Raw genomic sequence first — 24,839 nt, forward strand, 5'->3', positions numbered from 1 at the left:
AAAATATTTCAGATGTCATATCTCATTTTGAAGCTAAGGGATTTAGTGAGCTTGGATTAACCCACGGTGTCATATAGTTTGGGCTATTCCAGTCATATATGTCATATGATCAGATTGCATGGGGGCATTCTCCTCACGTCAAAAATATTTTAAAAACACAAAAAAATTCCTACGTAAAATGTTGAAAACATGACTTGTGGAGCACTTCGTCCTCTTTTTTTCTATGTTCTGAATACAATCATAAATTTATTCTGATGAGTGTGTTCTCTATGTTAAAAGTAATATTTTAGAATTCTATGCGATATATCAGTTTCTGTGAATCTGTTTATATGTTTTAATAATAAAAGCAACATAATTTCTTAAAACGGTAGATTTACAACTTTAAAGGCAATAACACAGTTCTACAAAGAATATCCGCCCACTCTATTTTTCGGTTGCGTCACATTGGGAGCATTTGTTAAAATGTAAACCACTTGACATTATCTTTAGTTTTTAGAAAAAATGCGTGTACCTCTGCAGCGAATTGGTCTGCGGTTGATTTTTTTTCAGCATTTTCTTTACAGGTATATTACGAAATATTGCGAGTTAGGGTAGAAAATTGATCCTACAAAACAGAATTAAACTTTCTAAGCTTTCGGATTACACTTAAGGCCAACGAGAATGTAAACGTTGGTTTACTCAATCTTTAAGCCAGTAGAAAAGCATTTTAATTATCCTTTTCACAATGAGAATGCCAAAGTGTAGTGATATATATTTCGAAAAGTGGTACGAAGCCAATATTACGGTGGTTCAAAGGTCGAAGAAAGGTGAGAGCTTACGAAACACAACAGGACCACGCCCAGTTCAACACGTTTTTCAAATCAAGCTTTGGTTTGAAGTTAGCTTTACTAATTGTTATATTTTTCGTTTTTTCATTTACAATAAATTAATCCGAAAGCTTTTTTAAATATAAAATACTGAGTATTTTGATATAATCCGCGCACCAAGCTCATTTTCCGACAGTATCAGATTGTCATCCATATAAGTTTCTCATTGGCTGGCAAGTAACAAAGCGCTTTTGATAGCCAATGGGATTATAGCTACATCGAAACTCCACCCAAGGTGCTTTGCGGCGCATTCGATTCACTCCGCATTCGTGACGGACACGTAGTGGCTGACTAGGTCGCTTGAGGTGTAGAAGGCATTATCTCAGCTTCAGAGTACTCGTCTCTGTGTCTAAGAAGAGGAAAATTAAGTCGTATGTCTTCCGCAGCACCAGGTGAGTAAAGTAAAGACATGATAATGTCTTTTTAAACGCAGTTAAAGAAAAGGCTGTACCGCTACTGTTAGAAATTTCAGAATCTGTTTTAATTAAGGATTCACGTTACCGGGCGGGGATCGGATTGCTACCGATAAGAAATATTCTAAGTTTTAGCCGCCGTACTAGAAATATGAGCGGTAGTTGTGCATCGTACATTACCTACCGCGAACCGCAGTTTCAAACAGCTTTTGGCATTTTGTAATCACTGACTACCAATTCTTTTTTGTCTCTGCTTTTCCGATTATTTTTCGTCCGAATCACAATGCACAAAATTCTTAAAAAGTTGCGCTGGACATTACAAGTAAAATTACTGTGCCTTAGCACTCGTTAAGAGCGCGTACATCTGTGTTTGTTTCTCTGCGTTTCTTAACCTTTCTCTGATACTGAAACCTGCGGATGTCTTCAAATCGTAAGGTTGTAAATTTTATTGTTGAATAATCAGTGGTATCTGCAATCGAGCTTATTGCACCGTTCGCGCGCTTGCCATTAACCCAACCATTTTGTTCTTGCGCGCATTGCATCACTGGGAAGACCGAGAGTGAATGGCATTACATTAAAGAAAGTGCCTTATTGCCCATTCGGGTATAGCAGCCACATTCCTTGGAATGTTCGTTGTAACATATCAGAATAAGTCAATACTCCAAATACACCGTTAGCTACTAGACGCAAGTGGATTTTTTTTTTTTTAAGGGATCCGCCCTGCTCGCCGGATGAATTTTTGAATCTTTATTCCAATAAAAACGAGAGAGACTACAGTATTTACTGCCAGACCAACAGAAACTGTGCTGTTTCCCAGATTTAATCACTGGAAACGTCACGTAGCGGTTATAAATCAGTTTCATTGCCCCTACATCATTCTGCCGAAGACACATTCCACACAGCAGTTATCAATTGTTGGTTCGTGTTTTAAAACAAAGCTTTAAGAATTTGCGTCTTAACACTCTCCAGAGGAAAATTTCATTTTTCTGTACCAACAGGGGACATGAAGTGAAGTTTTACCTTGCTCCTGTACACGACCATTTCATTGGCCGTGTGTGCCAACAAAGACTTGGAAGGAAACTGTTTACAATATGGTGTGTTCTTCAGCAGATGTAACACTTAAGATGTTTGTGTAGCTAACTGATGGCCAGTTATAAGGCTGTATTTTATGTATATATATTTAGTATTGTGGAAACTAATTGAATTGTCACTAGGCCCTTTTCGCTTGCAGACTGAAAGTTACTTTCCTTCAGTACTGAAACAGTTAATATATTTCAATGTAAGAATGTGGCTAATCAAAGAACATTTTACCCATAAAGTACATTGAGAAAAGAAAGGTGGTTGTATCCTTAACTGATGAGACCCAAGATGATTTCATTACTTGAAAGTGAAAATATGAATGACTTCAGTCATACTTTTGTTCGTGCATGCAATGCAATTGAAGAAAAATTGTGAACTGAGTAAGTCATCACATTAACTAATGAAGAGCATTGCAACTACTATGAAACTTATGGTAGAGCTCAGTCATCTAATCATAATACGGGGTTGTATCTGCATCTACACTTTGCAAACCACTGTGAAGATCATGGCAGAGGATATGTTCTATTGGACCAATTATTAGGATATCTTCCTGCTCCATTCATATATGGATTGCAGGAAGAATGATTACTGAAACGCTTCTGTACATGCTGTCTGCTCTCATCTTCGCAATTCCTATGGGAGCGATACGTGGAGGTTGTAATACAAGGGGCGATCAAAAAATTCCCATTTGAATGTCACACAGTTCAGAACTGGTATGCGAATAAGGCAAAATCATCATTAGTATTGAGACAGTGATCCCGCTGATACATCATGTTGACGATATCCATTTGGTGAAGCACCGTGTGCTGCTGCATGAAGAAGTCCATAGCTACCTGTTGCACATTCTCATCTGACGGGAATCTTCAATTCTTCGAGGCTTTTTTTAAGGGACCAAAGAGGTGATAGGCACATGGGGAAATCAGGACCATTTTAATTACTAATATCAACAGCGTTACTCAGGCCAAAAGTTGCTGAACAAAGACAGCTGGAAAGATCCTCGATGATTCCATCTCAAATGCAGATCTGTTCCCCAAAGTTTTGTTACAGCTTATGTTCAGTTTATGGACAGTAATTCTGTTTTCTACAAAGTAGTTACTAAATTTTGTATGAGTGTTATATAATGTGTGGTAATAACACTAACTTAATTTAGTGATGCCATCTGTTCCCTTCTAGTTCCCGTGCACGGTATGAACTTCCAGGGGAATAATGATATGAACTTGGAACCATCTAAGGAGTATATTTGTGAGGATACTGCACCACTTAAAGACAATATTTGTATAGACGTGGAAGCACAGGTATTTATATATATTACACAATGTTTTACAGCATATAGTGCAGTCAAATCTTCATGCCTCTTTATCTACCCAAGTATCTGCAGTCAGCTGTCTTTCCTGCATTGCTTCTGCTGTTTACACATTCCAGTCCTTTGTATGCCTACCTCTTTTCCACTTCCTGAGTCTCCATGCCCACACTTTCTGAGCTATTCTGTCACCATTAATACATCTCATACAGTCATACTACTCTAACTGCTTCCTTTCCATCCATTATGGATGGGAATTATCAATGAAACAATCAGATTTTGATTATATCAGTTTTCTTCCATACCAGTTTAGCCTAACTGTTAAAACTGCTCAAAACAACCAGTTTCTAAAATAAACCAGTTTTCAGTATTTTTTATTTCTTTTACTTTCTGTAAAAAAACACAGAAATGGAACAAATATCGAAAACTTTTGACTCAGTTTTAAGATACATAGACTCAAAATATTAAATGAAATACACAAATAAAAGAAAATTTAGTCTGTCCACTGTTTGCCACTTTTCTTGAAAAGTGGCAAGCGGTTGAATACTACAGAAAATCACCATTGTTTTCCTACTGATGCTAATTTTTTGTAACTGTGTTCAGAATCCATGTTGTAATTGGGGATCATACCACTATTTGGGCATTATGATCAGTCATTGCAAAATGGTGAAAACTGAGGCTGAACTATTTTTTGAGTTATCTTGTCTGTTTTCAGGGGCTACAAGTGGATAAAGGTATATAAGTGGATACAGGCAGCAGATTAGTTACTTTATATTTTTATTGTTTACTATGAATGAACTGTTGTCAAGTTTTTAATTTATTACTGTTATCATATTTCCTTCCTCTTATTATTTCATAGAAGTGGCAGACAAATCGCCATTCAATCTTTTAAAGGAAGTTAAGGATTGTACTTCATTGCTACATCACTTCATAAATTTCCAGACTAGGGTTGGTGCCAATCTGCAATACAGCAGATGTCCTGTGACCACAGCGAGAAACTGCTGTATAGACCAGGCAGGCGCAACTCTTGCACACTGCATGTACATGTGTAATTTAAGCCACGACACATGGCAACAGCAACATTATTGTCTCAGTAATGCTTTAACAGTTTTTATGCCATGTGTCTGTTACTTGTTTCTGTCAGCATTGTTATTAAAATAGCACTGATCACTTTTCCCATTTTCTATAACAACACGATGTTTCAAACCAATGCAAATTCCATGAATAAAAATTAGTCCTTAAAAAACAGTTTTTTTAAATAAAAAGTTTTAACACTGCTGCTGTGGCTAATTGATTTTTTTTTTTTTTGCTCTTTTAACCAGGACCAACCAAATACAAAAAAACTGTTATGAATAACTAAAATGCTGGTATCTGTTGTAAATAGTCAGTTTTTCCCATTCCTATTATCCATTGAATTTATTTTCCTCATTAATTTTCTGGCTTCATTCCTTACCCTGTTTTTTTTTGTACAACACTTCATTTACATTGCAGGGCATCCGTGGTATCTACAGTGAGCAAAATATGATGCAAATGTGATCAAATGTGGATAACTTATCACTGGAGTCAGACGAGAACTTTTTATGTGAGCAACAGGGGCTCAACACAGACCTTTCATTGTCTTAGCCATTGCTCCTAGTGACAGAGCCAACAATGCATATCTCCTGTCCAACATGAAAGCTTCTTCCTCCCTGCATTTACCACTAGATTCTGTAATAAGTTGTGATTAAGACAAAATGTTAGCCATGAATCACTTAATTATATTATTCTACTTATACAGGGTGGTTATAATTAAACTTTCATTACTTGAAATGTCTCCATGACAAACAAGTGGTCGCAGGGCAGTGAAACTTACTGGAAACATTTGTAAGGACATGGAGAAGAGAAATAATGAATAAACCATGGAAAGAAACACATTTTAGTTTCCACACGAGAGGGGTAAAATCTGTTAACTGCGTACCATGTTTACATTCCAGGCTGCAATTGTTGTTTAACGTAATGACCACCAGCATCCACAACAGCCTGGAACTGCACTTGAGACACTGTTTCACAATTGTTCACAGCACTTTTCGAATTGTGGACCATAGAACGGTCAGCTGTTGCCACGCAGCTCGTGCACTGTTTGAAGATCACACGTTGTGTCCAGATTCTTAGCCATGGCAACAGTAACTTCCTTAACAAGGTGTGGCGCAGTTGACCAGAGGCCTCTCCCGAGAGGAGCAATTCCCAAACTGCCAGTTAATTTGAACTTCTGTATCATTCTTGAACCCTGGTGTGGAAAGAGGACCTCTGCACATTCCTTTAATGCATCATTATTCATGAAGACCAGCAGCACTATTGCTGTTGTTCTGATAAAACAGCTTTATGGGCAAAGCACTACTATTCGTGTCCAGACAAAAGTTTACAGTCTTCAACTGTAATGCACACTGAGGTTTGTGTATGAGGCCTGCGCCATCATATCATTACCAGCACCTAACATCAAATCATGACATGAACACTACTAACATTGCAAATCCTGCAACACACAGTCTGAACACCATTCCTTTAAGGTTGCCTGCCCATACAGTAAATAGTTCTCAGTCTAAACTGAATCAAGCAGTGAAAGTTTAATTATAGCCACCCTGTAGCATAACAATTTGCTACTTATTTCCCTGTCTTTCATTTACATCTCTTTGTCCTGTCAGAATCATCACACATTACACAAAATGAAAGTACATATGTGAAAGATCTGTTGATAAATTCAAAGTTCATAAAAATAGTGAATCCAAAATGCTGGAAAATTTGTGATGTGACTGCACATGCAGCTTGCAGAATCTGTTTTTAATCAGGATGAATCGCTGGCAACTACAGAGAATTTTCCTATCTTGACTCTGGAGTTTTTTTTGCTCATAGGATGATAGTTTGTCTGTAAACAGCAGCTGTGACAGTTACTGTTCACAGCACCTTTTGCGTGGGTAATATTTTCCAAACAGATTCCTTTAACATATGTATTATTTTTCATCTACCTCAGAGCAAAGCTTTTTCTAGAATCATTCTTAGAAATAATTGACAATCTATGCAGACAGTCTGAAAGCATAGTAAAAACAACTGTGTATCTTTAAATACTGTAATGAAGTTCTCAAGTCATGAATGACAACAATGTTTGGATTTTGAATACAAGAAATCTTTTCTTTTTTTCCCAAATTTGTTAACTATTTGAACTATGAATGTAGAAGAGAAGAGCTGGCTGAGCTCATCGACAGAGACAATAAAATCAGCTTTTGGACGAATCCTTTAATGAGCTGAAGGGTGTGTGTGTGTGTGTGTGTGTGTGTGTGTGTGTGTGTGTGTGTGTGTGTGTGTGCGCTCCCATATGTATTCGAAATCTAGCTCATTGACAGGATTTGCCCAAAGCAAAAGTAAGTTGTCTCATTTATTCATAAATTAACAACATTTTGTCAGAACAGTACTTGCCATATTTAATGAAGAGATAAGCATACATTAATTACCTGTTCTTTGCTGTACTGCTGGTAGATGTAAAGGTGTTTCTTTTTTTACAGTCATACAACAGAACTTTGAAGAAGAAAATGGAAGATCCTGCTGCTCTTATGCGACAAAGACTATGGGAATTAATACATTGCTTCACTGATGCTTCACCGTGGGCATATGCATTAAGCTTTGCTGTAAGTAACTTATCTTTTATTCTTGGTTCAACAACCAAAACATATGTTCATTCTATCAAATGTGCTAATTCTTTCAAAAAATGAAATAACAGCAACTAGGCCCTGTTAATATGTAAAGTGAAGAAAAAATGCCACAGTTAGCAGTTGACATGTGATTCCTCGCCAAAATTCAAGACAAAATATATCTAGTAAGACCTAATCCCACCAATAAGTTTAGTAGAAAGACAATTTTAAAAAACGAGGCTCTGGCAATGCAGTAACTGCGAGCAGCATGGCCAACAACAGGTAGCATGAACTCTGCTTTCTACCAGAGATGTCCCATGAGCTGAATGAGATGAGGCAGTGCCGTGGGGAACAGGTATGCAGACTCGTCAATCTTAAGAATTGCGTTTGCACCATTTTTTTCCTCCTTCTTCAGTTAAAGCATCAAATTGTATCTCATTTACACCATCTCAATGTGGCATATTGTATATTTCCTTCTGTTATTGTTACCTTTATTTAAACATTAAGACATAAAATGAACTTCTTACAGGCATAAACAAGCACTTTGTTTTCATCAGTAACAAAAATAAAACCAATAGAAAATAATAGTGGATACAGTAACATATTTAGTATCCCGTGAAGTACAAAAAACACAATAGGTAGGCTATAATGGAGTGCACATTACACTACTTGCAATAATTCCTTTCACTAGGTTTGACATCCAGGCTTATCTTCACAGAGCTGGTACATACATGTAAAACAACGTTAACTTTAGAGAACATGTTCAAAATGGTCACCTTCTATTTAAAAACACTCACTTGCTGGATCATACTTTGCCAGATCCTACACAACACACACGCATCCACCACTGTTGAAGTGGCATGCACTCGAGCTATTAGGTCGTGTACATCAATGGGTGGAGCACTATACATTTGTTCCGTGAAGTGTCCCCGTAAATAAAAACCTAGTGGATTAATATCAGGGGAACATGGAGACCAGAACCTTGGACCTCTGTGACCAATACATTTCCCTGGAAACCCATAATTTAAATAGTTATGCATATTCATTCCAAAGTGTGGTGATACATTATCATGCTTAAACCATAGGTGTCACCAAACAATAAGTGGAATGTCTGCTAATGCATCAGGCAAAGAAGTGCACAATACAGGGGTGCATTCAACTTGTCTGACAATAAATAATGGCCCAAGAGCACTTCTCCCATGATTCCAGCCCAAAGGTTTTTGCCAAAGCATGCCTAAAAGCCATGTTCATGTGCGAAATGTGGATTGTTTTCTGACCAATAATGGCTGTTGTGGAGGTTGAAAATACCTTTGCAAGTGAAGCTAGATTTGCCAGTCCATATCATGTTATTCGTAAAATGTTTATCTCCCTTTCGGTGCAAAAGCCATTCACAAAACTGTACTCATCAAAGGCAATCCTCTCGCTGTTGGTGTTGAGTTTATGTGTGATGATATGGATGCAGTCCTTCATTGTGCAACACTTTAACAAACAGTCAGTGAGATATTTGGAATTGCCTTCCAATATCATGGGTACTTCAGGAAGGTGATAAGTGACTGGTTTCAAGAATCATGTACTCTCTTTGTGGAGTATGTCTGGTTCTTGGACAACCTCTGTCCATTACTAGTGTACAAAGATTACCGGTTTCCCAAAGGAAGGCATTGCTCCAAGTGATGAAAAGGATTCTTATTGGGATGGCATCTTTAAGGATACTGTGCAGTATACACATGAGCAGCAGCAACAGCTTGGTTATTGACTGCACTCATTGTCAAAAATATATCAAGATATTCATTGTCTGTGGACTCCATTGGGAAGCAACCCTACATGACCATGACAGGACCCCCAGTTGTATAAGAGTCAATAAATTTAAATACCATGGTTAGGTAATACAGAAGAATGGACATGACAGTGAGGTTACTAAATTCAGGCCAAGAAAGATGGAAGTGGCCTTTTAGTTCACTAAAGATGTGTACAGTAAGAGATCTATCTCCTCCCAAGCAAAGTTGCATCACTATATTACTTTAATACAACCACAATGGCAACCACATGGAAGAACCCTGGAGATACTAAAAGGTATCAGATAGATTATATAATGGTAAGACAGAGATTTAGGAACCAGGTTTTAAATTGTAAGACATTTCCAGGGGCAGATGTGGACTCTGACCACAATCTATTGGTTATGACCTGTAGATTAAAACTGAAGAAACTGCAAAAAGGTGGGAATTTAAGGAGATGGGACCTGGATAAACTGAAAGAACCAGAGGTTGTACAGAGTTTCAGGGAGAGCATAGGCGAACAATTGACAGGAATGGGCGAAAGAAATACAGTAGAAGAAGAATGGGTAGCTTTGAGGGATGAAGTAGTGAAGGCAGCAGAGGATCAAGTAGGTAAAAAGACGAGGGCTAATAAAAATCCTTGGGTAACAGAAGAAATATTGAATTTAATTGATGAAAGGAGAAAATATAAAAATGCAGTAAATGAAGCAGGCAAAAAGGAATACAAACGTCTCAAAAATGAGATCGTCAGGAAGTGCAAAATGGCTAAGCAGGGAGGGCTAGAGGACAAATGTAAGGATGTAGAGGCTTATCTCACTAGGGGTAAGATAGATACTGCCTACAGGAAAATTAAAGATACCTTTGGAGATAAGAGAACCACTTGTATGAACATCAAGAGCTCAGATGGAAACCCAGTTCTAAGCAAAGAAGGGAAAGCAGAAAGGTGGAAGGAGTATATAGAGGGTCTATACAAGGGCGATGTACTTGAGGACAATATTATGGAAATGGAAGAGGATGTAGATGAAGATGAAATGGGAGATACGATACTGCGTGAAGAGTTTGACAGAGCACTGAAAAACCTGAGTCGAAACAAGGCCCCCGGAGTAGACAACATTCCATTGGAACTACTGACGGCCTTGGGAGAGCCAGTCCTGACAAAACTCTACCATCTGGTGAGCAAGATGTATGAGACAGGCGAAATACCCACAGACTTCAAGAAGAATATAATAATTCCAATCCCAAAGAAAGCAGGTGTTGACAGATGTGAAAATTACCGAACTATCAGTTTAATAAGTCACAGCTGCAAAATACTAACGTGAATTCTTTACAGACGAATGGAAAAACTGGTAGAAGCGGACCTCGGGGAAGATCAGTTTGGATTCCGTAGAAATGTTGGAACACGTGAGGCAATACTAACCTTACGACTTATCTTAGAAGAAAGATTAAGGAAAGGCAAACCTACGTTTCTAGCATTTGTAGACTTAGAGAAAGCTTTTGACAATGTTAACTGGAATACTCTCTTTCAAATTCTAAAGGTGGCAGGGGTAAAATACAGGGAGCGAAAGGCTATTTACAATTTGTACAGAAACCAGATGGCAGTTATGAGTCGAGGGATATGAAGGGGAAGCAGTGGTTGGGAAGGGAGTAAGACAGGGTTGTAGCCTCTCCCCGATGTTATTCAATCTGTATATTGAGCAAGCAGTAAAAGAAACAAAAGAAAAATTCGGAGTAGGTATTAAAATCCATGGAGAAGAAATAAAAACTTTGAGGTTCGCCGATGACATTGTAATTCTGTCAGAGACAGCAAAGGACTTGGAAGAGCAGTTGAACGGAATGGATGGTGTCTTGAAGGGAGGATATAAGATGAACATCAACAAAAGCAAAACGAGGATAATGGAATGTAGTCGAATTAAGTCGGGTGATGTTGAGGGTATTAGATTAGGAAATGAGACACTTAAAGTAGTAAAGGAGTTTTGCTATTTGGGGAGCAAAATAACTGATGATGGTCGAAGTAGAGACGATATAAAATGTAGACTGGCAATGGCAAGGAAAGCGTTTCTGAAGAAGAGAAATTTGTTAACATCGAGTATAGATTTAAGTGTCAGGAAGTCTTTTCTGAAAGTATTTGTATGGAACGTAGCCATGTATGGAAGTGAAACATGGACGGTAAATAGTTTGGACAAGAAGAGAATAGAAGCTTTCGAAATGTGGTGCTACAGAAGAATGCTGAAGATTAGATGGGTAGATCACATAACTAATGAGGAGGTACTGAATAGGATTGGGGAGAAGAGGAGTTTGTGGCACAACTTGACCAGAAGAAGGGATCGGTTGGTAGGACATGTTCTGAGGCATCAAGGGATCACCAATTTAGTATTGGAGGGCAGCGTGGAGGGTAAAAATCGTAGGGGGAGACCAAGAGATGCATACACTAAGCAGATTCAGAAGGATGTAGGTTGCAGTAGGTACTGGGAGATGAAGAAGCTTGCACAGGATAGAGTAGCATGGAGAGCTGCATCAAACCAGTCTCAGGACTGAAGACCACAACAACAACAACCACAATGCTTATACACAATCAAATATCTTGATATCTGTAAGGCAGGAGAAATGTGGAAAAAAAAAAGAGAGAAAAATCCTATGAAAAATTACTGAAGCGAGTGAAACAAAATGGTGAACACAGGTACAGTACAATAAAGACCTGTATAAGAACGAAACCACGATTATTGCAATGTTCTCTGTGTTGCACACCTTGAGGTTGGACCATTTACTGTTTCCATTTTACTTCTTTTTTCCACATTTTAGAAACCTTCTTCCTGTTTTCATACTTGAACCGTATTCAGTTTTTGATGAGCTATCCACTGGTCCATTTTACCACTAAATCTGAGGGGACTGCAATGGGGAGTTTCCCCCATGAGAAGCAGTAGTTAGAATACCCAGTTCCTTGAACAGGTTTCTGCATGATGTTCCCGAATTTACGGCACAAATGAGTCTTATCTTTTGCACTCTAAAAACTTTTACTTAGTTTGATGAGTTACTTCATGCATGTTCCATATGACTTAATACAATGAAAGTAAGCAATGTTTGCAAGTGTTTCTTTTATTTTTATACCTCCTATATCTGACATCATTTGCACTGTTCTGTAATGTCCAGTGCCCACTTCCATTCAATAATTGTCTCAACCTTTGCTTACTTCTTGGAATTCAGCAATGAAGTTCCTTGGACTGTATACTGAGATGAGAGTCATTGTATCAAAGGAAAATTCATTCAAGAAAAATAATAAATATGATGTGGAGTTGTTGACCAGAACTTTACCTTCAGGAGGCAAAATATGTAGCACTGCTGACAGATGCACATAAACATACAAGTGATGACATTTCCCTTCTCGTGGGGGAGGAGAGGCTAGATTGGGGAAAGCTAAAAAGAAATTCAGATCATTCAGACCGTAGTATGAAAGGGAGCCACCTGAAGAGAGGATGAGGTGCAACGTACCCACTTGTGATTTCTTGTGGCACTTGGTGTCTCGTCAGTGGAAGCTCATAGAATTTCTGCAAACTAGTTGTATGGTTATTCCCCAATAATGCACACAGTACAGCATTGAATTGTGTTGACTTGTTTCCACATTTATCATTGCTGATGGCAATATGATGACCACTTTCAGATTTCACATGAAATGTTGTTCACAGGCAGGCACTTTGAACATCCCATCTATCAGTATGGTAGTGGCAGAGTATCTGCAGTACATTTTCACAATTGAGTCCTCACAAAATACGACAACATTGGTTTCAGTTTATGCAGTTAGTTAACAGGCCCGATTTCCAGATACATGACATACTGATGTCCACGACGTTGACAGAAAGACACAACTGGAATAAAAGTCACTCACAGACTTCCTCAAAGAAGTTAATTGAAGATTAATACAAGTTGCTACCTGAGTGACACATACATGTTGGCTACACATATGCTGGGCCAGAGTCTAATAGAGATGTTACTCGTGTTTTAGCTCACATGTAAATGAAGATTTTTGGGTCAGAGGGTTATTAATTAAACTGGCGTAGTGATATTTTATGATCTTGAGAATTATATTGCAGTTTGTAAAACTTTAGGGTGAAAATTTGACAATGTAAATAACCTCTTGGTTCAGGTAACAATTTGGTTTAACTAAGAGATAGGTAGAAAATTATGAAAGTTTTCAGTTCAACTTCATTAGCACACCATAATCCTTTGTGGTGGATTACTTATTTACAAGTAAAGTTGCCATATTTGAAATTAATTTAGTCAGTTCTTTAATTAAGGACTTCACTGAATAGTGGGGGGTGGGGGTATCTCGTTCAGAAAAATTGGGACAAAAGATATACACATCCTGGAATCCAATAAATGGTAAAGATAATTGAGATGGGTGCTAACTTTTACAGACAGCTTGTAAGTTGATTAGTTTTTGGAAAACTGAAAAGAATGGAATGAGCTTTTTCTAATGAATGGTGTCAATATTCATAATAAATTTATGAGAAACATCGGATGTCTAGTGTTTTGGCAAAAACACAGTATGTTTGGTTATACACAGTTGAAATATAAATGAAAAGAAAAAGGTTAATTACTTGGTATGGGTAGAATATTAGTAAGAGGCACAAGTCACAGCTTGCTGTGTTTCAGAGAGAAGACCTTTTAAAGAGCTGAACTCCCACCTTTATCACTCTTAGAGTGTAAATAATATATTTCATATCTTAACAGTTGTGACTGTGATGTTGGCAGAAAAAAAAAGCAAAAAAAAAAAAAAAAAAAAAAAAAAACCCTAATTTATAGCCTGACGTATCAGAAGCATAATTCTGCTTTTTCAGTTTCCATGTATTACTTTTGGTTGACTTAGTTTAACCTTTTGTGAAACTCGACACTGATTAAATCTGCTAGTTGAACACTAGTTATGAGTAAAATATCATTTGTTTCAGACACTCTTTACAGTTCCCTTGATGCATTGTGTTGATATACAGTGTATGGAACGCTGTTTGCCAGTGAGTGTTTGTGAGTATAAAAGCATCTCCTTGATAACTTTCTGGCTCAGTTTCATAAACTATAAACTGAAGCAATATTTCTTCTGTTTCAGGCAACCTATGGTATACAGAAGTTGTGGTCATTATCTCATTGATTATTACAAATTTGCTGTTGGCTGTACTTTTGAGTGTAAGTGTAATATTTTTCTCTTTCTTTTGACAGAGTGTAGTGTATTTTACTATGAACTCTGCCGATGACTACTTCATGTATTAGTATATTGTAAAAATGCAGTGTTTTAAGAGTGAGAGACAAACCAATTTCAATGCATAGGATGTCATTAAATGAACAATAAATACTTGTGAATGTAAGGAAACTCTTGAGCAAAATATTAGTATAATCATGAGGTCCAGTTTCCAGTACAGAGTATCAGCTATCAGTGATCAACACAAAATAAGTCTGCTGAGTATGGAAGTAACTTTACTGATATATTTGTGGATTCAGAAATATTAAATAATATTAAGTTTAAATAAAATTTTCCATATAAACCAATGGAAAGTTATTCTAATTCTTGGGATCGTGTGGGTTCTAACCTATATTTTGATGGAAACTGCTTCCATAGCACAAAAACAGAGAGAATAAGAAAGAGTGATTGTAGGAGCTTCAGGATGACAGCAACAGAATTTCTATCTGGTGGGATGAATGGCAGCTTGCTTTAAAAGACTAATTTAACTGAAGGTGGATTACTAGGAGAAAATCCACATCATATTTGAAATTCAAATAATTCTTTTTCAGGAACTCAAGGCAATAACATCGTATACTGATTTTTTTTCTCCTTTCCTTCTCTGACAGGTTAAAAGTGAGTTGGTGAAGCTCTTCAGCGTATTGAATTATACGCTGCTAGTAGTTTATTATGTGCTGGCGTTTCTGTTGTATGTGGCCATAGAGCCTTACGACACCCACTTAGCACTGCACATGATTTGTGTTACCTTGGCTCTAGCATGTGAGTATTTTCGTAAGTTAATGACATGTCGTAAAGTTCTAGACACTACTTGACTCTCGAAGTGAAATTAAACTAAGTGTCTAATGGTGAAGGTTGCATTATGTTCTTGGGTTACATCCCCTGTTTCAGCTGAAGCATGTTTTTTAATGTTTTTGTTTATCTGATAGTAAAAACTTTTACATTAGTAGGTACTTGAGAGCTGTGCTTTTATTTATTTTTTGTCATATTTTAAAGAATTATTTATAAATATGAGACAGAACTTCTAGTTGCCTTCAGTGTGCAAAAGCTTAATACTGCCAGTAGACACACACGAAAGTAAAGTGATATGTTGTTATTTTCCAACAGTTTTTGGGTCACAATCCACAATCAGAAGTATGTAACTCTACACTTTAGTAACCAACTGAAGTGATTCCTCCTTCCACCCTTCTGAATAGTATTTTGTGCTCTCACAAACTCATAAGGTACTGCAACTCTCTTCTCTCTCCTTCTGCTGGACATGGAAGGAATACAAATGAAGTTATGAGGATTTCTTCCTGTTCCAACTGCATGTAAAGCATGGGAAAATGGTATGCTTAGAATCATGTGTATGTGCTGTCATTAGTCTAACATTATAAACAGGTGGCTGAAGAATAAGCAGGTTCTCCTTTATTATGGGATCTGTAGAATAGGATGAATGAGTGTATTATGCCTATTCTTTATGGGTCTTACTCTCGTTTTACCTGCCACGTTTCTTTCTATCTTGAAATAGTAAATAGTGGCATGATGATTTGTTTGAGAGGGCTGAAAATTAAAACAGAGATCAGCAGATCTTTAAAGTTTCATTTATTTTGTCTCAGGACAAAAAGTATAATTTCCACACAAAAAAATAGCAGTGATCAATGAAATGAAAATATTTAAAATTCTGATAAAATAATTTAATCATTAAATAATAGCAAAAGAAAATGCATAGAAAAACAAATTTGCTAGTTTTCGGAACCAAGGGCATAGTTTTAGATCACAGTGTTCTTTCTGACAGGTGTCAGGAAGATACTGTAGGAAAAGAGGCATGACTTACTGGAACAGGAAAATCCCCCAAGTACCACAGTAAGGGAGGCTTATTGGGATGGTATGTGAAGGAAAAATGGATTTATTTATTTGTGTAAGAGTCTTGTAAATCTAGTATAGACACTGAATGAGCCTGTAAGTGCTACAGACATTTCTTTCATCGAAAAAAATTCATCAAGAAATAATATCACATAATTATTGATTACATTTTACATATATTCCATCAGAGGATGGTACAATACTGTTTTCCTTGAGGTCTCTCTCAGGATAAAAACAGTCCTCAACCTAGCACTGTTTTACTGATGAACTGAATTTATCCTTGTTTGATGTTATTTTTTATCTCCATAAAGCATTATGCCTTTTTCAGAATAATGCTATATTCCATTTATTATTCCAGAAGAATGAGTCTTTGGTTCTGAAAACTAGCAAATTTATGCCTTTGTATTTGTATTCTGCTTCTGCCACTTAGTGATACATTTTCTCTATGCACACTGCAAATAACACACACAAAATGGATGGATACATAGTCATTCCTTGTAAGAGTAGGCTTCCTTGCCTGCGGCGATACAGTAAACCTAATGATGACCTTAAAGTAATGGAATAGAAATTGACCATTGTGCATGATCATCCTTACTTCAAGTGGTGCAGCAACTCTATATACTGTAGCTTTGTCTTGGTAACAATGAAAGATGTCTCAGCAAATAACAAACCACACCTTATCAATAGTTATCTATCCATCCGTAGGACTTGCATATTGGGGGTCCTATCTGGGAATATACAACACTGTTCATTACTACCCACATATCCTTCATTCAGTTCTCATTGGCCCAAAGTAATGAGCAAGTTCCCCTTCATATTCTGGGTGCTGGATTTTTGTTACTCCATGATCTGGAACACTTCCTGCAAAATGTGTCAGCATGTCAAAAGCACATGAACAGGAGGAAGGGATGAAAAAGTCCAGCTTGTAGGCACAGGGAACACAGATCTGTACATTTATGTGAAATGTGTGAGGAATGGTCAGCTATTATTACATTAGAGAATGAAGATATTGCTAGAATATTGCTCAGGTGGGTGGAACCTGTACCAAATGGACTAACAAAGAATATTGAATGCCTACATAGATGGTACATGAATGGTCACAGGTTTGTTTAACCAAAGGGAGAGTGTCATGGAAATGGTGAAAAACCTGAAGCAAATTAGCCCATAGAAATCTGCTTAGAAAGATTCAAGAATTAAGATATGACTCTCTGGCCTACTGCCTGAACACGTTTTGTTAATTGCACAATATTTCCTTAAAACAGCAGCCTTGGCTGCTATTTATTGCTGGCAAAAAGAATCTCATTGTATCTATTCTTTTGGAATACCTGGAAAACATGGAATTCTAAGGAAATTACATCTTACCTGGAAAAATTAGGGAATTTCAGGAATCTTGTAAAATCTCAGGAAATTCTGTGTTTTTAGCCTAGCATTGGAATTTCATTCTATTGAGTTTTACTAGTCACAAATTTTAAAATACTTAATATTTCAAAGTGTGTTACTCATGCAAATATTATTCTACATAAATTATTGATGTTTAAAAACTGCAATCAAACTAATGCTTGTGCCCACTATATCCCAGCTGAGAGGAAACAAAAGTAGTTGTTGTGAGATACCTTTTAGACACCCCAGAGCCAAAATTCACACTGGTTCAGATCAGATGATCATGCAGGACATGCATCTGGAACACCTCTGGAGATAACAGATTCATGAAAGGGCTCTGTGTGTCAAATGTGCTTTGTCACATATTTTTCACTGGGTGAGTGATGCAAGGTGAATGATAACGATGGTTTCCTCACAGTTGCGCTCTTCGAAAGTGAGAATGACATGTTGTATGAGATGGTCTTGATAATGTGCAGATGTTGTGGTACACTTGATAGGTCATCCAGGTGTACTGTGGCTCTTTGTGCACAACAAGTGGCTAAACAGTACCCATAATTTGGCAGTTGTGTGTATTCACTGCACCCTGTAGTGTAAAATGTGGCTTGTCACTCCACAGAATATTGCCCAACTACATGTCACCAACTTCAATCTGTGCCAGAATCTGAAGAGGAGATCCAGAATGTTGCTGTGGATCATGAGGTTTCAGTTGCTCCACCATCTGGATCTTGTATGCATACCAGTGTAATGTAGACCACAAAACTTTCTGTACTGTTGGCCATGGATGGATAATTCTCATGACACTTTATGAGCACCAGCAGTACCCATGGCACATGCTGAATGGTCAGTTACAGCAACGGCAACCTCATCAATAATGTCCATCAAGATAGGAATCTTTCCTCTTCCAGGTGCCACTCCAAGCTCACCTGGATTTTCCAATGATATTAATTTCTTCTTTAAACCATTCAGTGACATCAGGCTTCTCCTCAGAGCTTTCAGTTAGCAATATTTTCTCAATGTAGCACTGTAAATGCTGTCATTCCCATAAAAAAAGATTCACTAACAGCACAAGGTCTAACTTCTTGGTAGCCATACTGATAACTCATTTTATGGCTTGTCAAATGACAGCGTAGGTGTCATTTCATTATACAGTGTAAAGTGCCAGATTTGAACCTGGTGATCAAAATTGGAACTAATTCATTTTCCAGCATAAATTGGTTCCACATTAATGGGTTAGTGTGTCTACCAAGTTTCGCTATACTATAATTACAGCCCATACTGGACCTCCATGAATAGATGCACTTCAATTATAATCACTGGATACTAAAACTTACTGCTTGCTGCTCCTGTAGCTATCATGATGACAACAGAGAAGCATTCAAGCACTCATTATTCCCATACTGCATACTAAAATTGGACAGGAAGGAGCAATGAAGTGGTACAATGAGAAATACCCTCTGCCATGTTCTTCACAGTGCTTCCAAATTTGTCCCCACATCAAACTTTCCTCACTTCATCTTTATTATCTTTGTCCCTCCACTGAATTGTCACAAGCCCATAGCAGCAATGAAATTAACAGAGAGCAGGAACAACATTTGTGAAACAGAAAACAGGGTGAATGCACCATCATGAGTAACACAGCTAAAATTGTGGCAATATTTCTAGTACTAACTTTTGTGAAATCCAGCTGTTGTGTGTGCTGTTGCTATGTAAATAGTCCTATGCATTATTGTTTTTGTGTTGCAGATCCTAGTTGGGTTCTGAGCCGTTCAATGACAAAGAAACCAAAAGTAAGAATTGTGTACGTAACTCGTGCATAGTTCTTCACAAACGTCAGTAAAAGTTGCACCACTAGAGTGAATTTTGCAAATGGTGCATAAGTATTGCCAAAAGACCAGGCATAAGGTATTAGTATCATTTTCATCTCTGATACGTGTAACTGGTAGTTTTTCACTTTAGTTAGCATAATAAATAGGGTATTTCAATACAAAAAATGGTCGATGAAGTCAGCAAAAAAGTCCAGTTATTAAAGACCAAAAATTGTTAAAATAACGCTGTTCATTAAAACTCAAAGATGGCTCTTATGTTCCACTGCTTTGTTAAGTATATAAAAGAAACAAAATCTATTTACTGCACAAGTGTCACAGTGTCAGTTTAGTTTGGAAATCCGATTTTTGTGCTTGTCTATCACTCAAAACATCAACTATAATGAGAATGGTTACCTTTACCCCTTCCATTATTAATTTGACAATGGTAGCTTACAGTGTTGATGCTTTCTTCAGTCCAAAGACAGATTTGATGCAGCTCTGTTAGTTAAATCTGTCCTGTTTTAAGTTTCTCAATTTTTGCATAACTACTACAGTGTCAACCATATGGGAAAAGTATCTGGACACCGCTACATAGTGCATAATTGACTAAAGCAGACCCATCAGTATAAAAGCAGGTGGGAGAGGGGGGGGGGGGTGTATTGTGTTGTCAGTACAGAAGTAGTAACAGCACAGGGTTAGTCAAGAGTCATTGACTTCAAATATGGCCGAGTCATTGGATGTCAACTGATGGATTTCAACCCTCCTAAAGCTGCTCAAGCTGAATGTTGGTGGTGAGATTGTAAAGTGGAAACATGACGAACCAACAACAGCTGACCCAAGACCAGGAAGATGACGTATAGTGACGGGCGGGGACCGTCCAGTTTTATGGAGGACGGTTGTGAAAATACACGAAATCGGTGGAAGGAATCACTCTTTGAGTTCCCAATTACTACCTGCGGGCCATCTAGCACACAACTGTGCATAGGGAGTGTGCATTCCTGTAGCATCAACTGCACATCGGCCAGCCCATTGCCATGAAATGGCATCAAGAAGGTGCTGACCTGCATGTCAGTGGAAAGAGTGGACAGCACCACACCTCTGGTAAGACAGACTTCAGTGCTCCTTGTCAACACTGATTTAACCAGCTGCCCATTGCTGGTAGGCACAGTTCGGTTGCAGTTTTCGAAAGCATCAGTACGTAGTAGTAAGAAGACAATACTTGGCCTTCATTTTGCAAATAGTAATACAGAGTACAGTACTTGTATGTAGGAGGCACAAGGTGCACAGGAATCAAGAGATGTTAAGTTAACTTTGTTTTCATTCTAGAAAGAGAGAGTTCTTCCAGTATTTTGTACAGACAGGTTCCTGCCACTGGGCATCGCAGCTTAGCTCCTCCATGGTGTGTTTCAGCACTGACTCCTGGAGTAGCTGACACAAGAGGGGGTGGTTGAGCAGTGACATATTTTTGTAGTCATTGCTAAGCGATGATTGAAGTGGTGACACCACTGAACAGTGGATGACTGGAAGTGAGTGATCGGGAGTGATGAATCACAATACACACTGTGGCAACCCGATGGAAGGGTTTGGGTTTGGCAAATGCCTGGAGAACGTTAACTGCTGTCATGTTTAGAACCAACAGTGAAGTGTGGAGGAGGTATTATTACAGTATGGAAGTGTTTCTTCTGGTTAAGGATGCTGCCCATTATTGTGCTCTAGAAAACACAAAATACGGAAGGATATGAACATATTTTACAGCAGTGTGTACTACATTCAGCAGAGGAAGAGTTCAGCGATGAAGACTGATTGTATCGGTACGACAGTGCATCTTGTCACAAAACAGGAGCTTTGACGCAGTGGTTTGTGGACAATAACATTTCTGAAATGGGTTGATGTGCCCGAGGTCCTGACATGAACCCTATGGAACACCTTCATTCTAGATCCCAGTGTCCAACATTATTACCTTTGGTTTCAGGTCTTGAGGAAAAGTGGGCTGCCATTCCTTCCACAGACACCTAGTTCAGTGTGTCCCAGCAGAGTTCAAGCCATGATAAAGGTGAAGAATAGACATGTGCCTTATTAATTTCAACTAATAGGTGTTCGGTCCACTTCGCTAGCCGCACAGTCTAATGCGCCACTTCCCGAGCGAGAAGGTGTACCGGTCCCTGGCATGAATCTGCCTGATGGATTGGTGTCGAGGTCTGGTGTGCTGGTCAGCCTGTGGATGGTTTAAAGGTGGTTTTCCATCTAACTTGGCAAGTGTGGGCTGATTCCCATTATTCCGGTTCAGTTATACTGTGTCAGCAATTGTTGCACAAACACCATTTCCATGTACGCATACACCATAATTATTCTACCACACAAACATTTGGGGTCACACTCGCCTGTTATGCGGACCGGACTGCACAATAACCCTGGGTTCAGTGTGGGTTGGCAGTGGGGTGGGTGGACTGCTGTGACCTGTTGTGGGGTTGAGAACCACTGAGGGCTATGGCAGGACAAAGCCCCTCTGTTGTTTATAGATCCCTGGTTCAATGCATCCGTACATTCATGCATAAAATAGGTGTTCGGATTGTTTTGCTCAGATAGTGTCTTTCTGCTTGGAGATGTTGCTATAGACAAGCCTTTGTCTCACTTTAAAAGTTTTATCCTCCTAACTTCCCTTTAGTGCTATTAACTATCTCAATGAAGATAAAAAGTCAGTCGGTAGCTGCACAAGAAAACCTTAATTGGGTTCATTTTACCGGTTTATACAGTTTAAAATTACATCTTCAGTAGTGAAATAGGGTCAAATCGCTGGGAAGCCAATGTCAAAATAAGAATCAGCCGGTAGTTTCCTTTGCTGTAGAGTCAATAAAACACAGTGAGATCTCTAAAAATATATGATACGTGCGAGAAGCGGCAAACAATTAAATGTCAGATTTCACATTGTAAATAGTATGCATGAGAAAAGTCAGCCATCAGTTTGGGTTTGGCAAATACCTGGAGAACGTTACCTGATCTATTGTGTAGGACCAACAATGAAGTGTGCAGTTTGGTGGTTGACTTTTCTCATGCATACTATGTATGATGTGAAATATGACATTCAATTGTTTGCCTTTCATCACACATATCATATATTTTTAGAGATGTCACTCTGTTTTTACTGACTCTGTAGCACAGGCCACTACTGTGCAGTGTTTATTTTGACGTTGGTTTACCAATTATTTTAGCGTATTTCACCTCTAAAGATGACAGTTTCAACTACTGAACCTGGTAAAGTGAACCAAACAAAGGTTTTCTTGTGCAGTTGACGACTGACTTTTTATGTTTGTTGAAATATTCTGCAGGTGTTGAACAACAGCCATGAACAAAATCATGAACTACTAACTATTCTGTGCTATCTTGGGATGTGTCTTATCAACATTTTCCTTCTAGCAGTTAAGTTGAACCGTATATTATTTCTCTCTCTCCTATTTTATCCTGTTCTTGGGATATGTCCTATCAGCATTTTCCTTCTAGCAGTTAAGTTGAACCATGTATTACTTCTCTCTCTCCTATTTTATCCTGTTCCTCTTCATTACATATCCAGTCTACCCACTTAATCTTTAACATTTTTCTTTGGCATCACATCTCAAAATTTCCTATTCTTATAGGTACTGTTAATCTCACATGTTTCACTTCCATATGTGGCTACGCTTCAGGGAAATACTTTCAGAATAGACTTACTAACACTTAATTTTGCTGTAGATTTTAAGGTATTTTTATCTTTATATATTGACAACTTTTTACAAAGAATGAAAAATCCAGGATGGAATGTAAAAATATTATGAAAAGGCAACATAGTGTCACAAATAAAGCTTTTAGCCAGTAACGCCTTCGTCAAAAGTAGACGACCCCTCCCCCCCCCCCCCCCTCCCACACACACACACGTGACTGCAGTTTCAGACAACTGTGGCAGTGTGGCTACAGCTGCCTGAGACTGCATAGAGAGAGAGAGAGAGAGAGTGTCATTTATTTTTGACGAATGCCTTACAGGCCAAAAGCTTTATTTGTGACAGTCTTTTTGTTGTGCCTATCTGTGACTCAGCATCTCTGCTATATGGTGAGTGGCAACTTTTTACAAACATATCTTTTAGTTTTTATGGCTTTTTAGTCACCCATCATGCACAGCTTGCTGAGTTGTTGCAGTGGCACATACTTCATAAATTTCCTGGTGGCGCATAGTTTATAAATTTCTCATTGTTTTCATTAGAAGTGGAGATTACAAACAAACTGTACTACAGTACAGAAAACTGGATGCATGGATTATTAATAAAAAAACTTTCATGTCTTAGCTGTAAGGAATAAAAGAATTCCAAGACATAAATGAGCAACTGCCAAGGTGATGTTTAGTATCTCAGGTTTAGTCTTGCTGGGGTTGTGTTAAGAGCATTACAGTTGTTGAATTTAATAACATATGTATTAAGTCATTTACATTACACTATAACATATACTTCTCCAAAATGTCTCATATATGTGTAAGAGATGACCATTCCAGGTGATATAGTTTGTACTGATGTCAGTTATTTTTGGTACCTGACAAAGTTTATTATAAATAGCATCTGCTTAAAATCCATAGTTTTGTTGTTTCTTATCAGAATTTTCATCTGTTTGTTTATTTTTCAGAAAATACCACTGCTCCAAGTTGCTGCCACTACTAACAAATCCCACTTCAGACTCAAGATCAAACATTGCAGATGTAAAATAATGTTGAAGGGGAGAACCTCAGTTATACGGATGGACATACACATTTTGAAACTGGAAATCAACTAACTGAGCTGTGCCAACAACCACAATATCGCTCCTCATATCTTCATCCTAGGCATAGGAAAAAACTGTGAAAGTAGAAGATAATCACATCATTTATACCTCTCTTAATTCAGTCAAGAGATCCAGAGCAATCATGAAGGGCCTCTAACATGTGACAAAAATTAGAACCTTAGACTCAAGAAATTTTAATTTATAGGTCAGCTTCATCCAAAGAATTAGCCAGCCATTAGGCCATTAAACAAAAACATTGACTTGAGGAAATATCCAAGGATTAAGAATGTAAATACCAAAGATATAACACTTATGGAAAGAGGGTGGTGGATGGATTGATGACTTCACTATTTACTTGTGTCTGAGAGTGCAGTATGTTGTCAGCACTTTCTCTTTTTCTTAGCGTGTTTTCTTTAATCTGTTTTGCCTCTCTCATTTTTCTAACTGATAAACAGGCAATCACTTATTAGTAGCACATGATGTAAGATACTACCTGGTAGCACATGATGTAAGATACTACCTGGTGGCCTCAGTGCAATGTGTGTCATCCAGAATAAGCTCTATGAATATTTCGAAATTGTATCAAATATTTCATAGATCATGAATTTCTGAACAATTTGTTAGATACTAATTTCCACTTCTGTACTTATTATTCTCTGTTACACACAGCGACAAGTAGTTTTTCACATTTAAGGGATCAAATGTCATCAATTTGT

At 37.9% G+C, this 24,839-nt stretch overlaps 1 protein-coding gene across 1 annotated transcript; it reads left to right on the forward strand.

Moving 5' to 3' along the window:
* Positions 1-1,139: 1,139 nt before the first annotated feature.
* Positions 1,140-24,184, forward strand: LOC126210564 (uncharacterized). The gene is made up of 8 exons (XM_049939829.1): positions 1,140-1,258; positions 3,533-3,654; positions 7,196-7,318; positions 14,034-14,106; positions 14,189-14,265; positions 14,926-15,076; positions 19,283-19,441; positions 23,989-24,184. Exons 1-7 carry the CDS (start codon positions 1,240-1,242, stop codon positions 19,354-19,356), a joined length of 639 nt encoding a protein of 212 aa, XP_049795786.1. The 5' UTR covers positions 1,140-1,239; the 3' UTR covers positions 19,357-19,441; positions 23,989-24,184.
* The last annotated feature ends 655 nt before the right edge of the window (positions 24,185-24,839 follow it).

This window comes from Schistocerca nitens, chromosome 10 (genome assembly GCF_023898315.1).
Source record: "Schistocerca nitens isolate TAMUIC-IGC-003100 chromosome 10, iqSchNite1.1, whole genome shotgun sequence".
In the NCBI taxonomy this organism is placed as follows: Eukaryota; Metazoa; Arthropoda; class Insecta; order Orthoptera; family Acrididae; genus Schistocerca; species Schistocerca nitens.

Excerpts from the sequence above, each read along its gene's own strand:
- LOC126210564 (XM_049939829.1), top strand. Across the intron at positions 3,655-7,195 it reads GTATAGACGTGGAAGCACAG|TCATACAACAGAACTTTGAA; the intron begins GTATTTATATAT and ends CTTTTTTTACAG. Across the intron at positions 14,107-14,188 it reads CTGTTTGCCAGTGAGTGTTT|GCAACCTATGGTATACAGAA; the intron begins GTGAGTATAAAA and ends CTTCTGTTTCAG.